The 24,410-nt window shown below is 38.7% G+C and overlaps 2 protein-coding genes and 1 long non-coding RNA gene across 6 annotated transcripts in view; 1 reads left to right on the top strand and 2 right to left on the bottom strand.

Annotated features, from left to right (window-relative positions):
* The window catches only part of dnajc6 (DnaJ (Hsp40) homolog, subfamily C, member 6), a 44,180-nt gene extending 35,044 nt beyond the window's left edge, over positions 1-9,136 (bottom strand). For 2 of the 3 annotated variants that reach the window (XM_046050566.1, XM_046050567.1), the window contains exon 1: positions 3,352-3,647. In XM_046050566.1, coding sequence (XP_045906522.1) covers positions 3,352-3,556 — 205 coding nt within the window. In that variant the 5' untranslated portion in view covers positions 3,557-3,647. Of the gene's footprint in view, positions 1-3,351; positions 3,648-8,425 lie in introns of those variants that run through there. The other variant, XM_046050569.1, reaches the window with a different exon arrangement.
* Positions 9,137-9,705: 569 nt separating this feature from the next.
* On the bottom strand, positions 9,706-18,008 carry ak4 (adenylate kinase 4). 2 transcript variants are annotated; one of them, XM_046050601.1, is made up of 6 exons: positions 17,492-17,634; positions 16,915-16,934; positions 16,459-16,578; positions 13,717-13,889; positions 12,978-13,096; positions 9,706-12,274 (listed from the first exon to the last, which is right to left on the bottom strand). In XM_046050601.1, the coding sequence occupies exons 3-6, from the start codon at positions 16,538-16,540 to the stop codon at positions 12,148-12,150; spliced, it is 501 nt and encodes a 166-aa protein (XP_045906557.1). In that variant the 5' UTR covers positions 16,541-16,578; positions 16,915-16,934; positions 17,492-17,634; the 3' UTR covers positions 9,706-12,147. The 2 variants fall into 2 exon arrangements, with proteins under 2 accessions (XP_045906557.1, XP_045906556.1); XM_046050600.1 differs by lacking the exon at positions 16,915-16,934 and having other exon boundaries at positions 17,492-18,008.
* Positions 18,009-19,886: 1,878 nt separating this feature from the next.
* On the top strand, positions 19,887-23,541 carry LOC123971734. The gene is made up of 2 exons (XR_006825269.1): positions 19,887-20,333; positions 20,828-23,541. It is a non-coding gene; the product is annotated as an uncharacterized LOC123971734 (long non-coding RNA).
* Positions 23,542-24,410: the final 869 nt, after the last annotated feature.

Here is a 24,410-nt window from a genome sequence, read left to right as displayed (position 1 = left end):
GGGGGGGGGGGGGGGGGGGGGGTTTGTTCTTACCATCAAATGTGACAGGACTGATTAATCTGTGTTGATAAAGTGACAGTAAGATGACAGAGAATGAGGGGAGAGAGAGACGGAGAACGATATGCAATAAAGGCTCCCAGATTCGAATCACAAATGTTGTGGTTCATTGTCAGCGCCTTAACCAATTTACCACCAGGGTCCCCCCAAACTGCAGTCAGGGTATGACAATTGCTGCATAACAAACTGAATCTATCACTTTGAGAGTCAAGCTGGTTATACTACTATCAATCAAAACAAAAACAAGGCCAGTGAGAGGGGAGACACCTGCCTTATTGTCAGCAAAATATGTATAGTAACATTGTTGAGAAATGAGCAGTGATAGAGATCATGTGGTTTCTCTCATACTGCACATTGCTAATGCATTTTTTTTTCACCCTGTGGATTGAATGCTCTTTTTTAGCTACAAAGTGAGGCTACTAACCAATCAGAAGCAGAGTAGGGCGGGTCCTGACAAGCACGGTAGTGTGATCCAAAAATAAATATGCTTCAGTAATCACAGCAGGTTAGTGTGTTTCTCCACCAGTGATTTTGAGGGCATGTCACACTAGCCACTAGGCGAGCTAATAGGCTACAATTGCTAATGCAACGAAGATCACAACTTTTCATGTTTCATCAGTTATCCTCAGCCTTAATCTTTAAAATAGAGTATTTCATAATACAGTAATGGATCCTGAATGTTACTCCTCTTTGGACTGGCAAACACACACCAAATGACAATTTTGTTTGGTGATCCTTTAAAATTAAGCAGTATCTTCTTGGGATCCATCCCCAAATTTGAATACTGCTATGAGTTGTGAGCAGTTTAACCAAAGTGTAATTTTCTCCTCTAAACCTGTCAGACACTTACTAGAATAACTGTTAAGAGGGCCAGAGAGGTAAAACTTTCCAATAGCTCACAAGAAATAAGAAATGATTAGAGAAAGGAAAGAAAGAAAGAAAAGAAAATCAAAATCTGAATGATATTTTTTATCTTTGCTGTCCCATTAATCACCTTGTGACTAATCAGATTGATCATGCGACTCCTTGGAGGGGTCTATACTGGTCTATACAGAGTTAGACCTAGCTTGTTTGCAGACACTAGCATAGCTAGCATTCATATATGCAAAAATACTGATTATATCGTCAACATAATTAATGTTTCCTTCAGTCCCATTGCCCAAGCGGGTTTAATAACTGCTCTCCATTTGATCATCTCTAAACAATATCAAACATTAATTTAGCTGTTTGTTTATTTACTTTTTATTGTCCAACTGGGTCTACTTTGTTGTGTCATCTCCTTTTATATCTTCCCTGTGTTGTGTCCCATCCTGAGTATGATGCTGAATAAATGTATTTTATCCACAGAGTGAATGAACCATACATTTGCCTCTTAAATTTCTGTTCTCCTGTACATCATCTGCTTTGTCTCTATTTTATGTTGTATCTATTTCTCTGCATATTTGTGAATCTGCCCACTGCTTGCCTAACTGTCAGTTAGCTGGTCTATGTGACTCTCTCTCTCTCTCTGTGGCCAGATGGATGTGGGAGTGTGCAGACTGGTGAGCTAGTTACAGTGACAAACCTTCCTAATACAGACAACATGGGAGGCTCTTGATACAGGCTCCATCAGCTAACACAGCAGCAGAGAGCACAGCCACTCTCAGGAACACAGAGCAGGACATCAACAGAACAGCTCTTGCCATTGCCATAAAGATCAATGGCTTGTTTGAATGTGTCTCCCTCCTTCAGGGGTGCTTTTGTGTCAGTGGGACAGATGGATACATAGACACACACAGACAGGGACGGGCACACACACATACATAAAAGAGACCATCCGTAAGCGTGGCAGGCAGGCAGGCCAGACAGACATCTGACACTGGAGCCCACCACCCCACCCCCACCACACCCTCACCATCACCAACCACAATCCCTCATTGACCCTCCTCATTCGGCTTCTTTTGTTTCACTCAAGTGTTCACCCCTGGAAGCTAGCTTACTCCACATAGCACTGCAGTGAGGCGAACACAGGGCATGCTCTGCAGACTTTAACTTATTGGCATTAATAGTTGTCATAGTAGTAATTTTATTAGACCATTGTCCTTTTTACTGCAAAATGCTACAAACAGAATTGACGATTTCGTAAACATGGATGATGCACAACACTGAGTTGGCTGTTCATTTATGAAACATTTAAATAGGCAGTTACTTGGGAATAACCCTTTATCACGATAAAAAACTTTAGGCTTGTAACATTCTTTTTCATTCTTCTGCTATGCAGTGTTAAAATCACATACAGATGCTATCTGACCCTATATAGATGCACATGCTGTACATGATGATAATGATTTATTTATTTTGATATTTAGTGGCATCTTGTAATCCCATATGGGCCAAGTGTTTGGCACGACACATAAATAAAAACTAAATAGTGATAGTAGTTGCAGTTATAGCAGTAGTGGTTGTAGTAGTGGTAGCAGAAATAACATCAGCTATCATCATAAAACTTTATTCTTCTCAAGAGGCTCCTTTACAGACAACAGATTTGATCTCAGTGACAAAATAAATGAGTTATTATGCCTGAATTCAATAAAGCATGTCAGTGATTTGTTGTCAGCTTAATGACAAACAAATGGGTGACAACATAAGTTTTTATCATTCAAGATCATGTTTTATAGTTTTAATTGGTTACATCAGGTTTACAATCCATCATTCATGGCCAACTGACTAAACTTTTAAACTGAGAGTATGTCTTGCTTCAGCTAAAGCTGAAGCAGGTCTTATTCTACTGAGTAATATGTAATTTTACATTTAACATATTAAGGACACTGACTATTGTGTACTACTGTATGTATGCATTGCATATGATCTGATCTAATTTAAGAAAATGAATGTCTGCATAGATATTTGAATACATTATACATCTAAAGCTTCTAAACCTTTAAGTCTAGTCTGATTGTGGTGTATTAGTAGCTACTAGCCTATTAGTTGCCCTTATAGGAAGATGTAGCCTATAGGACTGGGCAGCACCTCATGTAAGAGCTCACATAATGCAGATGATTTTACAGAAAACCAATGGTAGGCCTACTGGTCGTGTCCTAATCTGGCCTGCATACAATAGCACAATATGGCTATTTAGGTGGGGTCTGGGAGACACTATGAACCCCGGAGGAGGTACATAGCATCATTGAGTTGGCTACTTTCACTATTGTTAGGCCACGTTAATATTGCGTAAAGTCATCACATCATTCTTAAGCACCCTCCACGTCAGCGTAAGATCGCCATCGCCTTGCCGGAGGCGGCGAGGGCTCTTACCTGAGCTGTCCATGGTGCTGCAGTCCTCCTCTCTCAGCGGGCCTGTCTTCGGTCCAAGGGTGGCCGCTATGGAACCTGCGAGTGTAGTGCTTCCGCTGCTGCTCCCTCTGCCGATACCGAAGCTATCTCCGCCGCTATCGACCAACTGCAAAGATTCATAGCCATCATAACTGGTCTTTTTCTTATAGGCCCCCAGCAAGCTCATTACCGATGGACAAATATAAATTAAAGACAAAAGAAGCCCCAAAGACGTAGTAGGCTACGCCGCGCTGTCGCCGCCACAGCCGCCGCTGCCTGTGCTGTTACTGCTGCTTCTGCTTCTGAGTGCACCACATGTCCGAGGAGGAGAGGACGACCGGTCTCCTCTGTATTCAGTAGAAAGAAATATTCTGCCGGATGCGCTCTCTCTCTCTCTCCCTCCCTCCCTCCCTCCCTCTCTCTCTCTCTCTCTCTCTCTCTCTCTCTGTGTGTTTCTGTCTATCGGCTTCTTTTCTCAGCAGCCCAGCATTTTACTACGACGCTCTGCTGTTGCTGCTGCTTCTCTAGCTGTAGTCCCCGACTGAGTAAAAGGGAAATCCACCCCAACACACAATCTTCAAATGTTATTACTGCATCTATTATTCACACTCACTATGTGAATACGACTATATGCATATATTTTGTAAAGCTGACCAATACAGGAAATTTCATGTAAAAAAATACTATAATAATACAGTCCTATTAGGATATTATAAAGTTAAAAATGTTCCCGGAAAGAAATGTTATTGAGCAGCACTGACATTCCCCATCAGGAAATCTATGTATGTAGCCTAAAATGAGTTGGATCCCAATTTTGTGAACAACGTCACAGTTCCTATACTGGGTGGATTTCCCTTTAAAGGCACAAAGTGTCTGTGGGCTATGTAGGTGTGGTAGATGACAAGTGTTCCTCTGTCCATCTTATATGTTGAATCTTGCTTGCATTAATTACACCATTTGAAGAATTGAGTAAGCTATGACAATTCTTTTCATAATCAATTGACCTGAGCATTATTTTCTGGATTAATCAATTAATTCTTGTGCCTATAAACTGTCAGAAAATTAGGAAGAATGCTCATCACAAAGTCACATAGATCAGGTCTTTAAGTTGCTCATTTTGTCTCAATCGAAAAATATATTCACTTTACAAGAAGACAGAATCTGGTGCCAGCAAATGTTTTAGTTGCAGCTTGATCTTCCATTAACAAATCATTTCATTTTTAAAGTAGACCAAAGTAACTGCTCCACAAACATATGCAAGACAGACGCATCATAAATGTTGTTGGATGTCTGCTGCACATGGTTTAAATTGTGCTAAAAAAGTAAAATTTGCAGTGTCATCTATTAAAATAGAGATTATATATCCTCTGGGAGAAAGTGTAGAGAAATAAAAGCATCTCTTGCTATTACCTGTTTTCTTGAGAATAAATGAGGTACAAATTAAGAGTCTGGGCCCATAATAGAGTCCTGTGCTGAAAATTAACGAGGACCCTTTGACCGTGCCATAATAAAATATTAAAATACAAGAAGCCTTGTAGTCAGCAATGCAGGACAACAGCACCATGCTTTGTCAGAAAAAGGAAACTCACTCTGCATAACAGGGAGTTTTCTCAGCCCCTGCTGGACTAGTAGTGGTCTTGAATGTTAATAGGCTCTTTGTAATGTAATTTAAATCTAATAGATTTTTAATTTTAGCTCCAAATTTGTAATTTTAGCTCCAGTTTTTGTGTAATGACCCTGGATCCATGCAGGACAAAATGCTGACCACTGATGGCATGGCATGCTTCCTTCCTTGGCCTTGTCCCCTGGCAACGGAAACCCTGCATGGTTCTGAAAAGAGGACATGAGCCTGGGAAACTCTTTTAGGAGAGGAGACGGGAGCTCAAAGCACAGCGGGAACGGAATGTCCGAAAGGGAGGAACGATATCCCCGCCATAACCGGACGCAAAGTGCTGCCGCTACATTGTTGCAACGGAGCTTCCTGTCATGTTCCTAACCATGCCTACCAATATTTACCCCTTGATTCCCTTATGAGCGCAACTGTTTAGGATACAGCGTGGAGCTGTTTTAAAGACATCACAATCTCTGCCACAGTCAGAGGTTTACACATGAAGACATGCACAAACCCAATCATAAAAATTAATAGGCCTTGACACAATTAGTTTATTAACTGTTTAGTCCATCAACAGAAAATGTATGATTAATTATTATGCTAATTGATTAATCATTCCAGTAATTTTTCAAGCAAAACTGCCAAACATTCATGAGTTCCAGCAAGATTTCCTGCCTTTCTTTGTCATATATGACAGTAAATTGAATATCTTTTGGTTTTAGACAACACAAGTCACAATGTCTCCTTAGGCTCTGGGAAATTATCGAAGCCATTTTTTCTGTTGGATATTTTATACAGAAAAAGATTTATCATTTAATTGAGAATAAAATTAGCAGATAAATCAATAATGTCAATAACCATTAGTTGGAGCCCTGAAAAATGAAATCTTCCAACTTGAACACCATTGAAGTTTTTGCAAAAAAAGTACTTCATAGAATATTATTTTGGACTATATCAGACCTCTGATATTAACAACATTTCTAAGCATTGCACTATGGATCCTAGTTTAAATCTAATGGGCATTGGACAACCATAAATTTGGGCAACTGGCTCACAACAAAAAATAAATACTAGTCCTAACTAATGACCTGTAGTGATATCAGGGATGCTGTATGACAGGTTTTCTAAGTTGCTCTTTTGTACAAAACAAAGGCTACGATAACTTTTGAAGCACTCATTTATATCCCTCTTCAAAGAATTCCTGAAAATTCTTTAAATGCAATGCTCAGTGCCATTTTTACTGCTTTATGACGTTGCTGTTACATAATAGTATGACCTTGTATCTTTAAAAAGGCAGTGTCACTATTTCATTGTTTGTTTGTTTTTTTACCACAATTCTAAATGGTAAATTGAGGATTAATGATTATCCCCATAGCAGTTAAAGCAGAATCCAAGAATCTGCTGGATCAGCTGTAGAAATTACTTGACAGGACAGGATGGTGGACTTGGTGGTGATGGTACATTTACTTGATGGTAAACATGGCTGCTGTGTGTCTTTATAGAAAAACTATGGCATCCATGCTGCCCTGGTTTGTCACCACCACTGAGCTGGCAGGCGGCCTACTTTAGGAACGGAAAACTAGAGGATCACAGTTTTCATAAACAGTATCTATCCTGTTTAAATTGTGCTGAGCAGAGCACAGATTCTCTACCTGTTCACTTACGCTAAGACCCTGCCTTCAATCATAACAAAGGCTTAAACCCTTTGTACACCTGCTCTTTTAAATGCACCATAAATGGAGGCATTACAAATACAATAATCTATTCATTTAGAAGTCAGATTCTATGCTTTAAGACATGAAAAAGACATTTTCCAGATTCCAATTATGTGTGTTTATAATACAATTATCTCTTGTTACATGCTAAAAAGTTTTGTCAAAAATATATTTTTTGACACATATTTCATCAAGTAAAACACAAAATATTTTAGATGACTCATCTTGAACTCAGGGCAGTTACATGAATGGATCCAATCAAATGGGATTTGGGGTGTCTAGTTAATCCCACCCATAATAGAAAACCAGTAGGCTAGTGGAAGGTAACTGAGTACATCTACTCAAGCACTGTACTTAAGTAGGCATACACTTTTGAGGTACTTGTATTTTACTTGAGTAGTTACACTTTCTGTACACTTCTACTGTACTACAATACAGTGGCAAATATTGTGCATTTTACTACATTACATTTATTTGACAACTTCAGCTACTAGTTGCTTTGGAGATTCAGATACAAAATGGAAACACCAAAATAAATCAGGTAGGCTTATGTGTTGGGATATTTAGCTGGCAAATGTAATTTATTAATTTAACCATCCTCCAGATAACCCAGGTGAGGGAGGTGTGGGCATAGGGGAACAGCGCTGTAGCTAGATGCTCCATGTCGCGCCCAGTCACGCCCACTGTTGAGCGATCCAATAGGATCTGTAGATTCTGATCTACTCGTAACTAAACCCCAATCGCATAGTGTGTGTGCTAGACACTCTAACACCTGTCTCACTCTGGCTTCAAAATCATGTGTCCCATCTGTCCGTGTTTGTAATGCACCGAAGCCTGAAGGCAGCAAACGGTGACTCTCAGTGTGTGATGATCCGAAGATGAAATCACACCAAGCCCTGTTTCAGCTGCTCGCGTGACGAGCTTGACGCTGATGGTGACGTGACGGTGGCGATTAGACAAGAAAGGAGCTGTCCTCTCAATGTAGCCTACAGAGCTATCCCTAGATGATAAAGATGGTGATTCTGATTATAGTGATGATCAAGATACAAGATACATCGATCGCGTCCATATGCCATAATAACCTACGGAGGCTATGCAATTTAAAAAGAAAGACCTGTCCTCTTAAAATGTTAAATCGATTTGCGGACAGAGTGCTGTGCCTTTAACGGGTGTCCTGAAATGCCGTTATCGAAATCATCAGCTGACAGAAAAATCCAGCTGAAGAGGCAGCCTTCACACTGTTAATTAAATTTATTCTGAGTAGGCCTATAGAGCATATAGAGGAAAAATAGCATTACACAGGCTATGTGAGATAAAATGGACACCTCCTGAACCAAAATAAACCAAATGATGTCATTCATGATGCTCCTGTGCACATCAAGCCCCATAGAGGCCCTGAGAGACAATCTGTGATTTTAGATGAATTTGTCTCCTAAGTGAGACCAAATGGAGTGTACTTGTTCCACGGGGAAACATATTTCCCCGTGCAAAAAATGCGTGATGCTGATAACCTCTGTGTCCACCGAGCAGAGATGCACTCTGGAGGGGAGGGGGGGATTTCCGGAGGTAGCAAGGTATTATGTAACATCCACACACAGATCATGATGATCTCGCTCTCCTTCTCTGCATGATTGGAGATGTTATAAAAAAAAAGAGGCCAACCCATTAAAACGTGTCTCATGAGTCACATCAAATGAATAAAAATGGAGAATTCTGCAGGTGACTTTACCTTTCAGACCGCTTTCTACCATTCTCCAGGGAGCGCCGTCCTGTGCGGTGGTGGAGATGCGATCTGTACCCCGGCTCCGCTCACAGACACCAACCTTTGATTTGTCATTCGCTGCCAGTGAAAGGTCAAAAGCGTTAAACGTCCTGTGAGACACACTGTCCCTCAAGGGTTCCCCGGTAGCTCCCAATTAACCTATCAATAATTCTAGCCTATACAGGCAGCGCCAGGATACGGCATCATCATATAATCTCATATTGGCATATGAGCAACAAACAAGGTCCTGCGATGGCGTTGGGTAGATCTGTAGATACTGTGGATGAGCCTTATCGAAATAGCACAAGCGGGAGGGGATGTTGGTGAATCTGTACAGTAGAAACTGCGCCGCTCAGCGTATAATGCCGGAGCTGTCAGCGAGCCTGAGCCAGCCTGGTAAAACCAGGGATGGACTTGTGCATTTGCTGTAGGAACAAGGATCGTGAGGCGATAAAAAAAAAACGTTAAATAAAGCACCAACTGTGCAGGATTTCAGGTTTTGGACACCAAGATCTGCAAAACCGCATCACGGTTCATGCGTGCACAAACAGCACGGTGCCTTCTGTTCAAGGTAAACGCAGCATACGAGACTAATCCGTACAGTAGCAGGAGTGTCACCCAAACTCTAACGCCCATGGGGTTTATTTACAGAGAGGATTAGAGAGGAGAAGTCATAGGCTACAGTACTCCTATATGTGCATGCGTTTTAAATATCCACGATAGCATTAGTGTTGAGTGAAGTTAGCACGCCCTCCTGCTGCTTCCTGTTTTTCTCACATGATATGAAAGATCAAGGAGCAAAGGGAGGAGCAAAGCCATTTTATGTTCATGTTTTGTTTGGTAGTGATTATCCAGAGATTCTTCAGAGTTGTAAAAGTAAAATTTGTGTAGTTTCAACCAGGCAGACCACCTCTAAATATCTAACCTTGACATATCAAAATAATATGTTTTTTTTTTTTGATTATTGAAAACGCAAAGAGCTTTTGTGTATAAAACATGCCTGAGTTTCATGTTTTTGACTTTGTGGCTACACTGTCCTCTTGCTTACAGTATGTTCAGAGCAAGAAATACATGTTAAAAGCATCTACAAAGAAATCTGTCTACACCCAACCAAATTAGTATGAACCAGCTGATCATCTCCCACTTAATATTAGCTGATAATCAGACCCAGTAAATGAACAATACAGATGTGTACTTACAGTAGGCACATTTGCAGAACAAGTATTGGATTAATCATATACAACGACCACAGGAAATTGTTTTATTGTTCTTTGAATGTAACATGTTTGGACAGCATAGCTTACAAATAGGGAAGAAAAAAATCCACTGTGGTGTTACTCAACAGCAGTAGGGTGTGGTCATATATAACTTAACACACTAAGCCCATTCATTCAGCAACACACACTGAGCATCCAGGCATTAGTTGCTCCACAACAGGAAATCAAAGTGTAAATCAAATGCTCACAACTCCTACAGACTCCTCCTTTTTAGTCACACCCCCACATTATCAAACTAAAAACTATAGTTTTCATACTTTAGCTGAGGCCACTAAGACACTGACAAGTTGCTGACATTTTGAAAACATTATAGCCTACATCTTGTCCTTTTCACTCAACATAGTGAGTAAAGGAGCCAGTGTTTCCTTTTGTATCTTTGGACTTCAATCAGTACAACACCTACTATCCTTAAACCATAGATAAGTAAAACAAGAACTCCAATGGGAAAAAAAAAAAATACTCAAGGCAAATTTTTTGCATGTGTGGCCAATCCCTGATTTTGCGCACATTGCTATTTTGAGGCTTCATAATGAATTCAGGTTACAACATTTTCCTATACATTTTCAAGTCTGCCAAGCCAGCATTAACAGTGCTGGAAAATACAATTAAAACCTATTCCTTGGTCTTTTTTGCACAGGTAAGTCACTATATGTTGAAGTTATTGTAAAGGGCTAACTCATATGTTGTTCTATTGGGTGAAAATATGACATCTTTAATTTTTTATTTTTTTTAAAAACCAATTTAAAAATGTTAACATTTTACAAGTTGTTCACTCAGTAACACAGATTTATATATTCCAACATTCTGAAAAACAAGACCTTTACATATCATGTAAATCATAAAAGTGACCTGTTACTGATTAAAGCTATATCCAGCAGTATTTAAAAGTTGAACAAACACTGCAAAACATTTCATTTGAAAAACGCTAATCTGTGACATTTTGATGTTTCGAATCTCAAGGCAACATTGTACATTTAATTAAAAGGAATGTAACAACATCAGAGGCACTCTATATTTGGTCTTCATCCCAGCCACAGAGTGTGCTGTAGAGTGATTCTCCCCAGTAGATTATCCTGCATGTTAACAGTTGCAGATTGCATAATATTCTGCAGCATTCCAGTACAAAAGTCAAGAGCAGTTTATGCAGTGCACATTGTTTGCATATTTGATGGATGTATCCTCGAAACACTGAGCTGAAGAAGCCAACAAATTTAAAAAAAAAAAAAAAAAAAAAAAAAAGGATTCTGCAGGGTAGTTACATATCGTAATTGTTAAAGACTGCATTTATATAGTGCTTTTCTATTCTACCAACCAAAGTGCTTCACAGCACATGCCAACATTCACCCAATCACACACACACAAACACACATTCATACACTGATGGCAGAGGCTGCCATGCAAGGTGCCATCCTGCTCAGAAGCAGTTAGGGGTTCAGCGTCTTGCTTAAGGACACTTCAACACTCTCTGGAGTAACCAGGAATCGAACGGATTACTAGACAACTGCTCTACCTCCTGAGCCATGCTGCCCCTTATATGTAACAGCTGACTTTCAGGCATTTTATACAGCATATTACACAGCATGTTTTTCAACTTTTCCAAAAATAGAGACCTTTAGATACAACGCAATGCATAGTGTCTGTATTGCCCTCAGTGAATCTGTCAATTAAGCCTGTAGTGAGACCAAATGTAATAAAAATGTAATGTGTATCTTGCTCAATGGAAATGGCAGTATTACAATATCATGAAGTACTTAAAGGGAAACTGAATGGTTTCAGTCTTATCCTTTACAAAATAATACAATTTAAAGTGCAATTAATTAAATCTATATTATTTTAGAAATATTTCCTATGTCTGCTTTCATTAAAGTTTTCATAACAATAATCTTGTAATTTAGTACCACATGTTTAATGTTGGAGTAAGATACTTACTGTAATATATTTTAGTGATATTCATGGTTATCTCTGTTGTTGGTTTGGTTTGAGAGCTGCAATAACGGGAATCCTTCCATCTCTATTTACTTTTACTTCTGCTTAAAACCTTCTAACAGGTTCTACCACAGCTTCCCTGAATGAGCTAAGACTTAAATTTAATGTATGGGAACTGGAACAATTGCAGATTTAAAAAAAACAATTACTTGATTGAGTGCTTGTGTAAAATTATGATTTACAAAAAGGATAAGTTTTGATATTGCCTTAAAGGAACTGAACATTTCAACACAATCAATAAAGCTCTTGAAATAGTTGCTTACAACTTATTCATTTGAAAAATTGACAACAGTTTTGATCAGTGTCCTTCTCTCTAAACTTCACTATTAATGAGGAAACTGAAAGCTGAGGCTAGCAAGTAACATCACCGCACTTCCTCTGGCTGCTTCCTGATGTTTCCCTGTGGTCTTTTCATTCAGAGTAGTGTCAGGGTGTTTCTGTTTGGACGGCATCGGTTATCTGTGTGTGCATCTTGGTGCTGAGGAGAGAGTTGATATATGGCCAGATCCGGTCTGTCTCTGTACCCGAAAATGAGTGCAGGATTCCCTGTGACCTGAGTGAAGAAATAAATGAACAAATAAGAAGGAAAGCTGGGTAAAAATAAAAAAAATTATTGACTGAATGACAGAATGTTGCCAATTAGTTGCTTAATGTTAAGGAGTACGCCACAAATTTAGCATTGCACTCCTATAACAGTATCTATTTTATTACTCACTTCTTCTTGTCAAAAACTGGCATCTACATTACCCACAATGCAACGCAACCACCAACAGTTCAGTTCAGTGCTACGTTAGAAGCAGCTAATGTAGCCTTGAGCTGCTAGCCTCAAGCAGAGATTAGGAGAGGGCTACACAGGCCTGGAAAACTCACTTCTTAGTTATAAAATGAGAAACTACTGATCACAGAAAAACATCCAAGCATTTTCAATGCAAGAAAAAACAAAATTCACGATACTTTTTTTCCATGTTTTGTTATTGTTTGACATCTGAGTTTGATTTTCTGTCTGCAACACTGTATGTGAATGCACTTCTTGTCAGCGTCCAACTCTTAATTCTGTGTAATGATGATGTTACTGTGATAGTATGACAATGATAATGTTAGAAAAACTAAAAACACCTTAATGTTTGTTTTGATGGATTATATTTCTTAATCAATCTGATTTTCATATGTTAATGGAAAGAACTGACACTACTGGCTGTCTGGAGAAAGAACATCACTGTTAAGAAGTGTAGCTAGTAAGAGAAGTATTTACTGACTTGTATAAGTCTATGACAGGCTTGGCCACATCTTTGTAGTGTCTCAGTCTGTACATCAAGGCTTCTGGTTTGTCATCATCATGCTGAACCAGTGGCTCCCCAGTGATGTCATCCTTACCCTGAGGAAGGCAACACAAGGTCACACATGCAACAAAGGTCAACTCAAGACAATGCACTGGAATCTCATAGCACAGGGGATTACAACACAATGCAGTAAATCACACTGCATTGAGTCAGTTCTGTCTAAATATCAGGATCATTTCGTTCATACTGTAAATTATAAAAGATATCCATAACATAAACACTGGTCATAACATTTGGTAAAGATTTGCGGTCGCTACTTGAACTTGATCTTTCCGGTCATTGTTATTGCAAAAAACATAAGCATAACCCTAATGCCTCCCATATCACCTAAAATTACCTCCATTTTGTCCCTTTTTTCTTTGTGCATTTGTTTTAATAAAATAAAATGCTGCAAAACAATATTATTATGTGACTAATTTCCTGTAGTTAGGCCATGCAAACTGATGCCAATGGTACATGACCTCACAGTCAAGTAGCAAATAAGTGGCAATTAGAGACAGACATTAAATCCCTACAAGCTTCAAAACACACTGACGCAAATCATATGGGGAAGTATCTGAAGGCCAAAATTGTTCTCCAGAAAAATCAATAAAGTGCTGCAAAAATGCCATGAGATTTGTTTTAAGCACTGTAACTATAATGTCACTTTTGGGACCTGCACTCGAGGCGGGTTGAAGCCCATGTTGTAGACTCTGCCACTGGCTGGATGGATCCAGCGGTCGCTCAGCCTCTCCTTCAGAGTCTCGTAGGGGATGTTTAGGCTGATGACCAGGTCCAGCTGATACAAATTGTTCAAAGCTTGGGCCTGCGCCAGAGTCCGGGGAAAACCTAGACAGAAATTAGAAGGAGGGATGTGTGAGGCATCGTCAACCAGGAATCATTTATTTTAAGTTTAAATTTTTTATTTTAATTTTCAAATTGATGAACTTTATTTCCATCAATAGTTCTTGAGACATTTCACACAAACAACAAATGTCAACTTCCTGGTGGCACAAGAGATTAGTTTTGGTTTTGAGAAACACCCAAAGTCACATATTTAGATTTACTAGATAAGTGAAGATTTTGACCTCATGGTGGCACTACAGGAAAAGTGAGGTGATCACTAAAGTCAGTATCATTCATTCTCTAGGAACCATGAAGGTCTGTACTAATTTATGTGGCAATTCATCAAGTAGTTGCTGAAATATTTCATTATTGACTGACAGACCAACATTTCCATCCCTAGAGCAAGGGTATAAAGCAGTAGTAGATTCGACCTTCCCTCAGGTCATAGATTTAGAGTTCCACGATTCAAGTGCAATAGGAGCAAAAACTCCTTTGTTCCCTGTGCAATAACACTGCTAAATCGTCTCAGGTAATTTCATATTTAGAAATTGTTTTATGTTTTTATGGTAGGCTTACTTATAGTGTACTGTATGTACTGGTAACATTTTATATTATTTTCGTGTGTGTATCTTTTGTGTATTTGTGTTGTTTATTCTGATCCTTGTGTGCATGTTTTATCTTGTGCCCTGACTGCAAGTCAAGTTTCCCACTTGGAATAATAATAAATGAACTGAACAGAAGCATTGTAGTACTTCTATTCCACTTTTGTCACGAGACTTGTACATTCAGTTTGTGATTGATTTACATTTCTGTGGTCTCTACAGAGTCAGAGGTCATGTGACCTACAGGACAGAACAGCACCAGTGGGATTGTAGGTATTCAGTGCCTTGCTCAAGAACATTTCATCATGATGGGTGTTCACATGGCAAGTTTACTATAAATGTAGTTCCTCTGGTTTTAAGACCACTGTCTCCCTCAAACCACAAAACATTTTTCTCTTTTTGTTTTAGCATGCTTTGGTATACAAACATTTGGACTTGTCTTCAGTTTATTGCTTACTTATGTGTTACAGCAGAAACTGGCAGGCGCTCTGTATGTGCCTTTGTTTGTTCAATAAAGAGCTGTCAAATCTCTAACCTCCAGAGTATCATGCTGCCCACAAATGAGGGACAGGAAGGCTCCAATCACAAGTTACAAGTGGGAAAGAGACAGGGTGCAAGAAATGTCTATGCAGTACAGTATGTTTGGCTATATATAGTTGATATATACTGTATGTATACGTTTAGATGTGTCTGTATTAGTTGTTGATGGTGGTGAAAATGAACATTTACATTTGAAAACTCAAAAATGTGAAGAATACCAAGCAAATCAATATGCTGTGAACACTAATAACTCGACCTATTAGAGTCATGACATACAAACGATGAACTGAAATAAATGAAGGTGTATGTGTGTGCGTGTGTGTAACCTCGATTCGGTTGCCATTTTTCTCTTGCAAAACCACAATTATTTGCTTAGGGATAATGTTCCAAGGTTTAAACTTATACAACAGCAACAAGTTTGTTTCATCAATGTTTGGCATCTCTCTTGAAGGTGGTGGATAATTAACTTGACAAAAGGACTCATCTCATGTCACTGATGGCTCAAACTAAATATGTTACCAGATAACATCTTCCTCTGGAAAAAAAAAATAACCTACATGCAGTTTTGTTTTTTATAACTTGCTATTCTAAACACACTTTTCAGGCCATTTCAAACTAGTTTTTGTACTTTTGTATACATGGAAAAATGTGAATTATTATGTATCACATACACAAAATTGCAATATATTAACATACAACATTACTTTCAGTTGTTGTCACTTCATCTCGGCCATAAGGAAAGACATATAAACCCCACGGTTTTAATTGACTTATAAATGATGTAACACAGGTCACTGAGTGAAAGCTTGGCACTGAATGTGAATAAATTATACAATTGTGATCAGGAAAGCACAAGGAACTTGGTGGAACCTCCTGATATTAACAGCAAAAATATTTTTAAAGGATTTTTTATTTGAATCATGATTTGAATCTGATGAAAATCCTCTATGACTCCTGTAAGTTGAATAACAGTCGAGAGCATGTACAGACCTGCTGGTACTAGATTTAGTATCTCAGGGTACTAATTACCCACAGATTTAGGATACTGTAGAACATATTTTTCCACTTACTTACTCACCAGACTCAAGTAGAGGAGGCACTGCATATGGCACTTTGGGGCCATGTTCCTGAACATACAAAGGGGTAAAAAATGCTTGGCTGATGGCCCTGCCTCTAACATGGCTATCATTCTGGGGATTTTGGGGGTGGCACCTGGGGTGGCCAACCAGATTTAAGAGGTGGCTGGCAATTCTCACCACTGCTGATGACGCTGCATTATGGAGAACATATTCCTTCACTACAAATTATCAAAACAAAGGATGGAGGCTGCTGGAAGATAAAGTATGCAAAGCTGGTGTACCATAGTACATCAGTAGAATAAAGTAAAGACCATGCACTGTTTGTATAAAAAACAAAAAAACTATTCTTACCGTCCAGCAGCCAGCTGTTATTGCTGAGCTGTTCTAGTCTGGGCAGCATCAGTCTGGTCATCACATGATCAGGCACCAGCATGCTTCTTTCTACGTATGTCTTCACCAGCACACCTGCCTCTGATACACAACAGACAAAGGTAAAGACAGTCAATGCATGTCTGTTTCTGCAAATTTCTGCAAGTTCTGAAATTCAAAAGTAAAACAGGTCAGGGCCTGTTTAACTTATCCAGGTCTTCATACAAAAAACACTCTTGGTAGCGCTGAAGAGCATCTTGTTAATGTAACTATCCAACCAGAGAAGGTAAATGGTTAAAACTTTCACTGCAAACTCCTGCCTGGAACCTCTCCTACCTTTATTCATTTAAAATTGCTCTGGAATCTGGAGCATGTTGTGGAGAATTTAATCAACAGTCATGCAAAGCCACTATTAAACAACACACTAACTGAACTTACCGGTTAGTAAAACCCAAAACCTGTTTTAAAAGCAAAAAAGGCTTAATTAGCATTATGTAGCAGGTCACAAATGTACTGAAACAATTCAGTTATGGCAACCAAGCACACATGTTTTTACTTAAGCTCTCTGAACTGAACTCCAATTTTATTATCAGTGTATGCGAGCTTGTCACATGCTGTGAATTTAATTAATTCCAGTTGGGAAGTTAAAATAAGGAAATTTTAAAGAGACACAATCAATGGTTTAAGGTGTGTAGGTTGGGAAAATAATTGTAACACTGAGTCATTGTAGGGTTGGGCATTTGGACAAGTTAAGTCTCTAGACTGAAATCAAGATACAGAGAAACCACCAGAAAATGCAGGCATCTCACTTCCTTCTGCAAAGTAACCATTGTTTTTCAGCTGTGATTTCATTTTTGTGTCAATTATGATATTAGGGGAAGAAAATTAAACAATTGTCAAATTCATACGGCTTAGAAAATGACGCGTTTGATCAACTGCTTTTCTGCAGACTGGTTCTTCGTGTTGGCACCACTACTGACGTTTGGGCTACAGTACTTTGGCAGATATATCCTACCTGTATTTGCCGTTATACTTTCTCGTAGATAGTGGCCACTGGACAGATATTGCAGGCCAAAGCTTTGCGCAATCCTCTTGGATATCGTTCCTTTCCCTGATCCTGGTGGACCCATGATAGCAGCTCGGAATAACTTGGCCATGTCTTCCTCAAACACAGGCTGCAACTGTAAAACCTTTGTGAGGCACAAATAGTCTAATGTTGTTCCTGTTTGTGCGCAAGAGGACGAAGTAAATTGCCTCTTAATTAAACTCCTAATCAGCTGAGCATGAGCGATCAAAAAGGTCCAAACACTGGATGGCTTATAAACTTCTCTTGCCAGTTTAAATGTCTGCTTTGCTCTGGAGTCTCCGGTTCTTTACGCAGAGCCCACTCTCTGCGCACATTGGGGCTATCCAGCTCTATTACTCGCATCAAGTAGTCAAAACGCCTTTTTCATTTTTTTTCCTTCAGCTCTCTATGAATACATTACGCTCATCTACGTCTTTAAGCACAGAACCTTTTCTCTGCGAATGAATGAGGGAGTCGCCACAACGCCCTATTTTTATGCGCACATCATCCAGAAAAAATGCGGATGACTGACTCGCACGAACTTCGCGGGGTAACCTGGTTAGTGTAGTTTTTATATACAAGTGCTGCTCCGCAACAACAACTGTAGTCTGCAAAGTCCCTGGTTTATCTATCTATTCAGTTAAATTAAGTTCAAACGGGCTGAATTGGCATGGAAAGCAGACGTTTTCATTGCCAAAGCAAATGTGTGTCTATAGCATACACATTTGCTTTGTATATATATGCTCATTTGCTATAAATATATATTCAGATAGGTAAAAGAGAACGTACAATCAAATAATAAAATAGAAAAGAATGTAGACCTTTAGTTAAAATTAATTAAAATAAATAAATACAAATACAAATAAGTGAGAACTAGCCTATACAAACACTGCAACATTTTTCATTGTTAAATGAATGTATTTAAAGATATAGGCTATGTTCTGTATTTAGCCTATGTACAGTAAGTATGTCTATGTACAGAGATCAGCATTGTCATGCTGGAATACACAGATGATTGACAGTCTTCATGGAGGTTGCATTCCATTGGATGCCCTTTTCCTGTCGTTACAGTTCACAAAACTTGCTTCAACATTGTTGTATTTCGCCCAGCAGATATGGAGTTTGTTTTGTTATTAACCATGTTGTTATCTGTGGGTAGTAAATGTCTTGGTACAGTTGGTAGGTGGTTGAATAGTGCAGCTCGGTTGGTTTCAGCCTCCTGCTCTGTGCGCAGTCTTTCTTCACTGGTGAGCCAGGTGTGCCTGTGAAGACCTCTCTCCATGGCAAGCCTGTTGCTCACTGAGTCTGTACATGGTGAAGGACTTCCTTAGTTTTGGATTGGTTAGGGTGGTCAGGTAATATGCCAGCATATTCTCTGTTTAGGGCCAAATAGCATTCCAGTTTACTCTGGTTTTTGTTTGATTCTTTCCAATATGTAAAATGTCCTTTTTGTTTTCTTATCATTTTCTCTGGCTCTGCTTCTGTTTATGAGTCCCAGAACCAGCAGGCTGAGGGGGCTTTTTTCTAGGGTCTCTCTGGCTAGGGCTTTGTTATATTGTGTGACAGGGTCACTTTCTTTTAGGTGATTATAAAATTGAAATGCTCTCTTTTTTAAATTTTATAATTAGTGAGTATCGTCCAAATTCTTTAAGCCAGATTTTAAAATTGGATGTACAACTTGAGGTTCCTTCTGATGGTGTAAAAAGCCCTTCTTGCCCTGTCTCTCAAGTCATTCTTTGTGGAAATTACCTGTGGTGCTGATGTTTAGGCCAGGGTAGGTATAGTTGTTTCTAGAGCAATGATATCTAGAAAGAATTTATATTTGTTGTTTTGTTTTTTGGAATGTCATAATTTCCGTCTTGGTTAGGTTCAGGGAATGCCTTTCTGTACAACAGGGTAAGGCTAAATATGTCCATTGTAGCCTTTATGGGAAGCTTTATAGCCAAAAGTTATTTTGATCTGCAACTGCAACGATTTCTGTGAGAAATCAAACCACCCTCAACACAAGTTGGGGCTTGTTGCAAGGATTTTTTTGTTGACATTAAGCCATGCCTCAAATGTATCAGGCCTACAAGTGAGAGAAAAGGCAGGGCAACCAATTTAATGTCACCTGACCCATAAAAATACTGATGTTTGTTCGGTTTGCAATAAAAAATATAGTTAGATTATAGTGTTTATCCCTCAATAGTAATCAACTTTTCAAATTATTTAAGAAAAGATGACATTTCGAGACTCAGTTCTGCCATGAATAAATTAATGACTGCATATCATTAATGTGTCCCCCCTTATTCATAAAGTGGGCTATTCTTGAATTCCACCACTTGTTGACAGCATTTCTCTCGCATCAGAGCTAGTTATTTCTTATGGGGTTGTTATTTCTTATGTTTTTGCATTGCTGGCAGCGGGTGCACAAAAGCACATGAGTCGCTGTCATTCCGCGCAACGTTTGCGGACGGGAGGAATCGAGTGAGTACTTGTTGCGAGCCATACGGCGGCGGCAGCGTCCCGGAGCTGTCAAATGTTGCGCACAGCCTTCAGTCTTCAGTCAGTGGAGTAACCAGACTAATCCACCAGACAAACAACTCAGAAGATTAACCTTTTTTAGCCTCGCTAAACTATTTTTTGTCTCCACACCCGGAAGCCTGTTTTTAAAACAATTATCAATTTGTCACATGGCTTTGGAGAATTCAATAACAACAAAAAATGGCGACAATCACGTTGCTCAGTGTGGTCTTGCTGCGTCATTAAAAATATTCATGTAAACACGGGGAATTAAACGGGGAAATTGCAGGTAAGTGAACCAAATAGTTGTTATATATTTAATGTAGACTGAATGTCGTTTAGAATAAATGATTATATTTGGATCCCAGATCACGCTGTTTGTTTTTGGCTAGGAAAGGGGTGTGTAAGCAATGCTGGGGCGTTAACGTGTGGCTGCACAATATTCAATACGAACATTGCATTCATAGTTTCGCTTTTTAAAAAGCATATTTTGCTTAATTAAAGCAGGCATGTAGCCTATGTAATGGCAAAAAAACCCAACGGCATTGGTTTAAAATTGGTCAACTTTTGTTTATTTGTAGAAAACAGCAACAAGCGTTGGCAAAGCTTTCAGTTCTCGATGTTGTCCTTATTCCCCGACATTAGTATCGGAGCCATTTAAATGTTGGCCTAGGCCTATGGCTGCCTGTTACCTTGTCTGTTAATAAAACATTCCCCAGTTATTTACACTGAGGGTTTGTGCAATATGGACGCGCTGTCTTTACAGGGTCTCTTTTTTTACAGACACTGATGACAACAAACGGAGTACCTATTCAGCCCTGACGATGTGTTTGTCCTCTGCCCTGTTTAGTTATTGCACAAGTTGCTTTGCTTTCTACGTCTGACATGAACATTTTTGGCCAGTGCCCTGTACAGTGGGGCTAATGGAGTTGTTTACATGAAGTGCGTAGGGCGGACTGACTAGGAGGAGGAGCCGCTACGTCGGCGAGCGACGCCACCGGACTGCTCGAGAGGCTGCTCGCGCCGAAGGGTGGGCGGAGCCCGCGAGGAGAATCATAACAAGTCTGACGTCACTCCCTCGGCCTTGTGGTTGGTTTTAATAATATACCGAAGTTTGTCTCTACAAAGTCCTAGCAGAAAAGGGGGGGGGGGTAAAACTTTGCTAATTTTTTAAAGAGATAAAACATTAACGAGCCCTCTGTTCAAAGGGCAGAATAGAAACAAAGAAATAATTATTCTGTGTCTGAAACCTTAATAATAATGACATACTTCCATATGGAAAGAAATTGTGAAATAGTGATAAACGTGCATCATGACAAAATACATAAATAAATTAAATAAACAACATTATCCTCCCATTTCCAAGAATTGTACACTGTTGTTTATTATCACATATTTATATCCAGTAGGTCAAATTGCATGTGCAGGTTTGTGCATTATTAACTGTCCAGCCTTAAGACACTGGTAGAAGTTTCATTGTATAATGGACAACATAGTCTGTCTTTTGCATTGCAGAATCAATTTTTGTACCACTTTGGCTGTGCAAATAGCAAGGCCTAGACAAATTAATAAAATACATCAGCATTGTTTTGATTTAACTGCAAATAGGAGCTTACTCTGTATAACTTCCTAAACATACTGCTGAGCCACTTTCACCAAATCTAGACTTTTCTGACCTGCAAGGAAAGCTGGATTATCAGGATTGTATGAGCTCGTTGCAGTATATAAGGACTGATTTATTGTTGTTCCCCTAATCACACCATCAAATACAGTTTATGTTTTGTAGCTTTTTTTGTAGCTTTTTTTTTAGGTTACATGACTGTATTATGCTGTAGCTGAATCTCTTTTTGGTATTATTATGTTATGGATGTTACTTAAAATTATTCATATGGAAACCAATGTTTTTGAGAAAACTTGCATATGTTTTGTATGAGATACCAGCTAATGAGCTGCAAAAATACAAAAGTAAAACTTTTTCTTTGCACCTGTTGACCTAGAGCATGGATATAATGGGTGGATGACGAATGGAGCGAAGCCCCGGACTGCTAGATTTGACAGGCTGCCCTGGTTCAGTTATCACAGTGCTGATGCTGTCCCCATCGAAGGTACAGTACTGTGATAACTGAAGGATGGCTGCCAACTTGACACGATTGCAGTGAATCAAAGCACGTTTGGCTAACGAGCCAGAAGACCAAAGAGAAGAAAGAAATTATTGTGTTATGCTGATTTTGAAAAGTTTAATGGGGTATCCAAAAGTTTGGATTTTTAAAACATTCATCTCAAATCCTTAACCTAAAAGTTAATGTTATCCTCACTTCTTAATGTCTTTAAGAAATAAAGGGATTTTTTTTCTATTTAAATGTGACATTCTCATGCTTTTGAAAGTTTAGTGGATCTTAAATACAAAATGTTGCAGCCATGAAACAGTTAACTATTGAGTGGCTGAAGTTTCATCTGATCTTTTTTAAGATTAAATTGAATACTTTCTTATAGCTTTCTTAATACCATTGGCAATTAAGTTACATTTACATATTAAAACTAATGTACACAATGCAAACTTGAAGAAAACTGCCCACCTGTGTTTCCAGTCTGATTAATGCTGATGAACCTTGCATTTCAACATAGTTCGTAACACCTTTATAAATATAACTTTTTCAACACTTTGTTCTTCAAATTTTGCCTTAACAAAATTTAAGGAATTAGGGTCTACACTGGGCTGCAGGCTGAGGCATAAGGTAGTCCTAACTGCTTGTTCCACATTGTTGTCAACAGAGGGAGCTGAAGATCTATTATTGATGTGCTTTGGGGTCTACAGGGAACAGGGAATATATCTGTCTCACTGTGTAATATGTTACCTTGAAACCTTAATAATGAATATGTTGATGGTGAGGTTGTTAAAACAAATTAAGTGTTAATTTCTCAGACATGTTAAATGGAGCCCGAAGATTTGGATGAATCCAGTTTTGAAAACACAACAAACAAGTTCTTGTTCCATTTCTAGGTGAGATTTTTTCCCCCTAACTTAACAGTTGAACATGATCCAAGACGCCTACAGTGTTGACGATTCAAACCAATGACAGTCTCCATTTTGGTATAAATTGCCGTGTCGTTGTTAAAGTGAATCTTAGATAATGTTCAGTATGTAATATCAACATATCAGATCAAAACATGACTTGTCGTGTGATTTATGATGTCAATACTCTGAAATGAATCATATTTTTCAGAACAGTGTTTTGAATAATACATGCTCTGTTTGAGTCATGTCTGATAAACCACAGGTCACTCTGCACCTGTCCTTAGAATGTTTTATTCAAAGGGTACATACTGTAGCTACCGTGGAAATCCCCTAAGAGTCATGATACATGTTTTGTTTTTGTCTCACTCTAACCTCAATTTGCTCAACTCGCCTTGATTCACATGTTTTTCTGACTCACCGTGTGATATCTTGATACTTTGTGGTAAAGCATATTTCTTGATAATAAAGCATGAAAAGTCAAGTGAGGTTCCCATTATTTGACTGAGTGCAATAAATTCAAATCTACTGAATTTCATGATAGTATACTCATCTACCGTTTTCGCAAACATCCAAAACTCTATGGACGGCCGTGATCATGGGGAATTTCTGTCACACTTCCTTTAATGCAAGAGAATAAGTGATTACTGGGATGTGGCATGGGAAGTCCCTCCCTTAAAATGAACCACCCAAAATTTATGTCTCACAGAAACCTTCACATCCGTGTTCTTTCATTGAGGAAGTAAGAATTTTCCCACTTTTTTACACAGTTCCTTGTCTATTCCCTAAGCTGCTGGAACAATAGACCAAGTGATTAACAGTTGATAAGTGCTGCAGTGATGTAATTTGGTGCTGAAAGCCAACCCCTCTGTTGAAGCATGTGAGAAAAAAAGGGAAAATACACAAATACCAATGCCAATTTAGGAACACCTTACAGTAAGTAAAGTATGTATTTACCATTCATAACCAGTATGTAAACATTTGATAAATACCTTACATGCTGTAATGTAGCTGTAGAGGAGATATTATTGTATATGTGAACAACTATAACTGCTCTTGTGGGCACTCATAAGGAGAGCCTTAAAACAACAACAAACAACATTTGAGAATTTCTGGCAAATACACATTTAAAAAGGTCCTTAAAACTGCCTACAAATACATGACTGTGTTGTTTGCAACTATTTATTTTATGGTTTTTATTTATATTTTATTCACTGTCCATAAATCCTATATAAGTAAATTGTTAGCCTAAATTTTAACATTTAAAAGATGCCAATATGTACACCTTGATTCCACTACCTTCAGACTCCATTGTTTGTTTTGTTTTTGTGTTTGTTTCATCCAGAGAGTTAA

This window comes from Micropterus dolomieu, linkage group LG05, assembly GCF_021292245.1.
Source record: "Micropterus dolomieu isolate WLL.071019.BEF.003 ecotype Adirondacks linkage group LG05, ASM2129224v1, whole genome shotgun sequence".
Taxonomy (NCBI): Eukaryota; Metazoa; Chordata; class Actinopteri; order Centrarchiformes; family Centrarchidae; genus Micropterus; species Micropterus dolomieu.
Note: the sequence above shows the minus strand (reverse complement) of the source record. Positions and strands in the feature narration are given on the sequence as shown.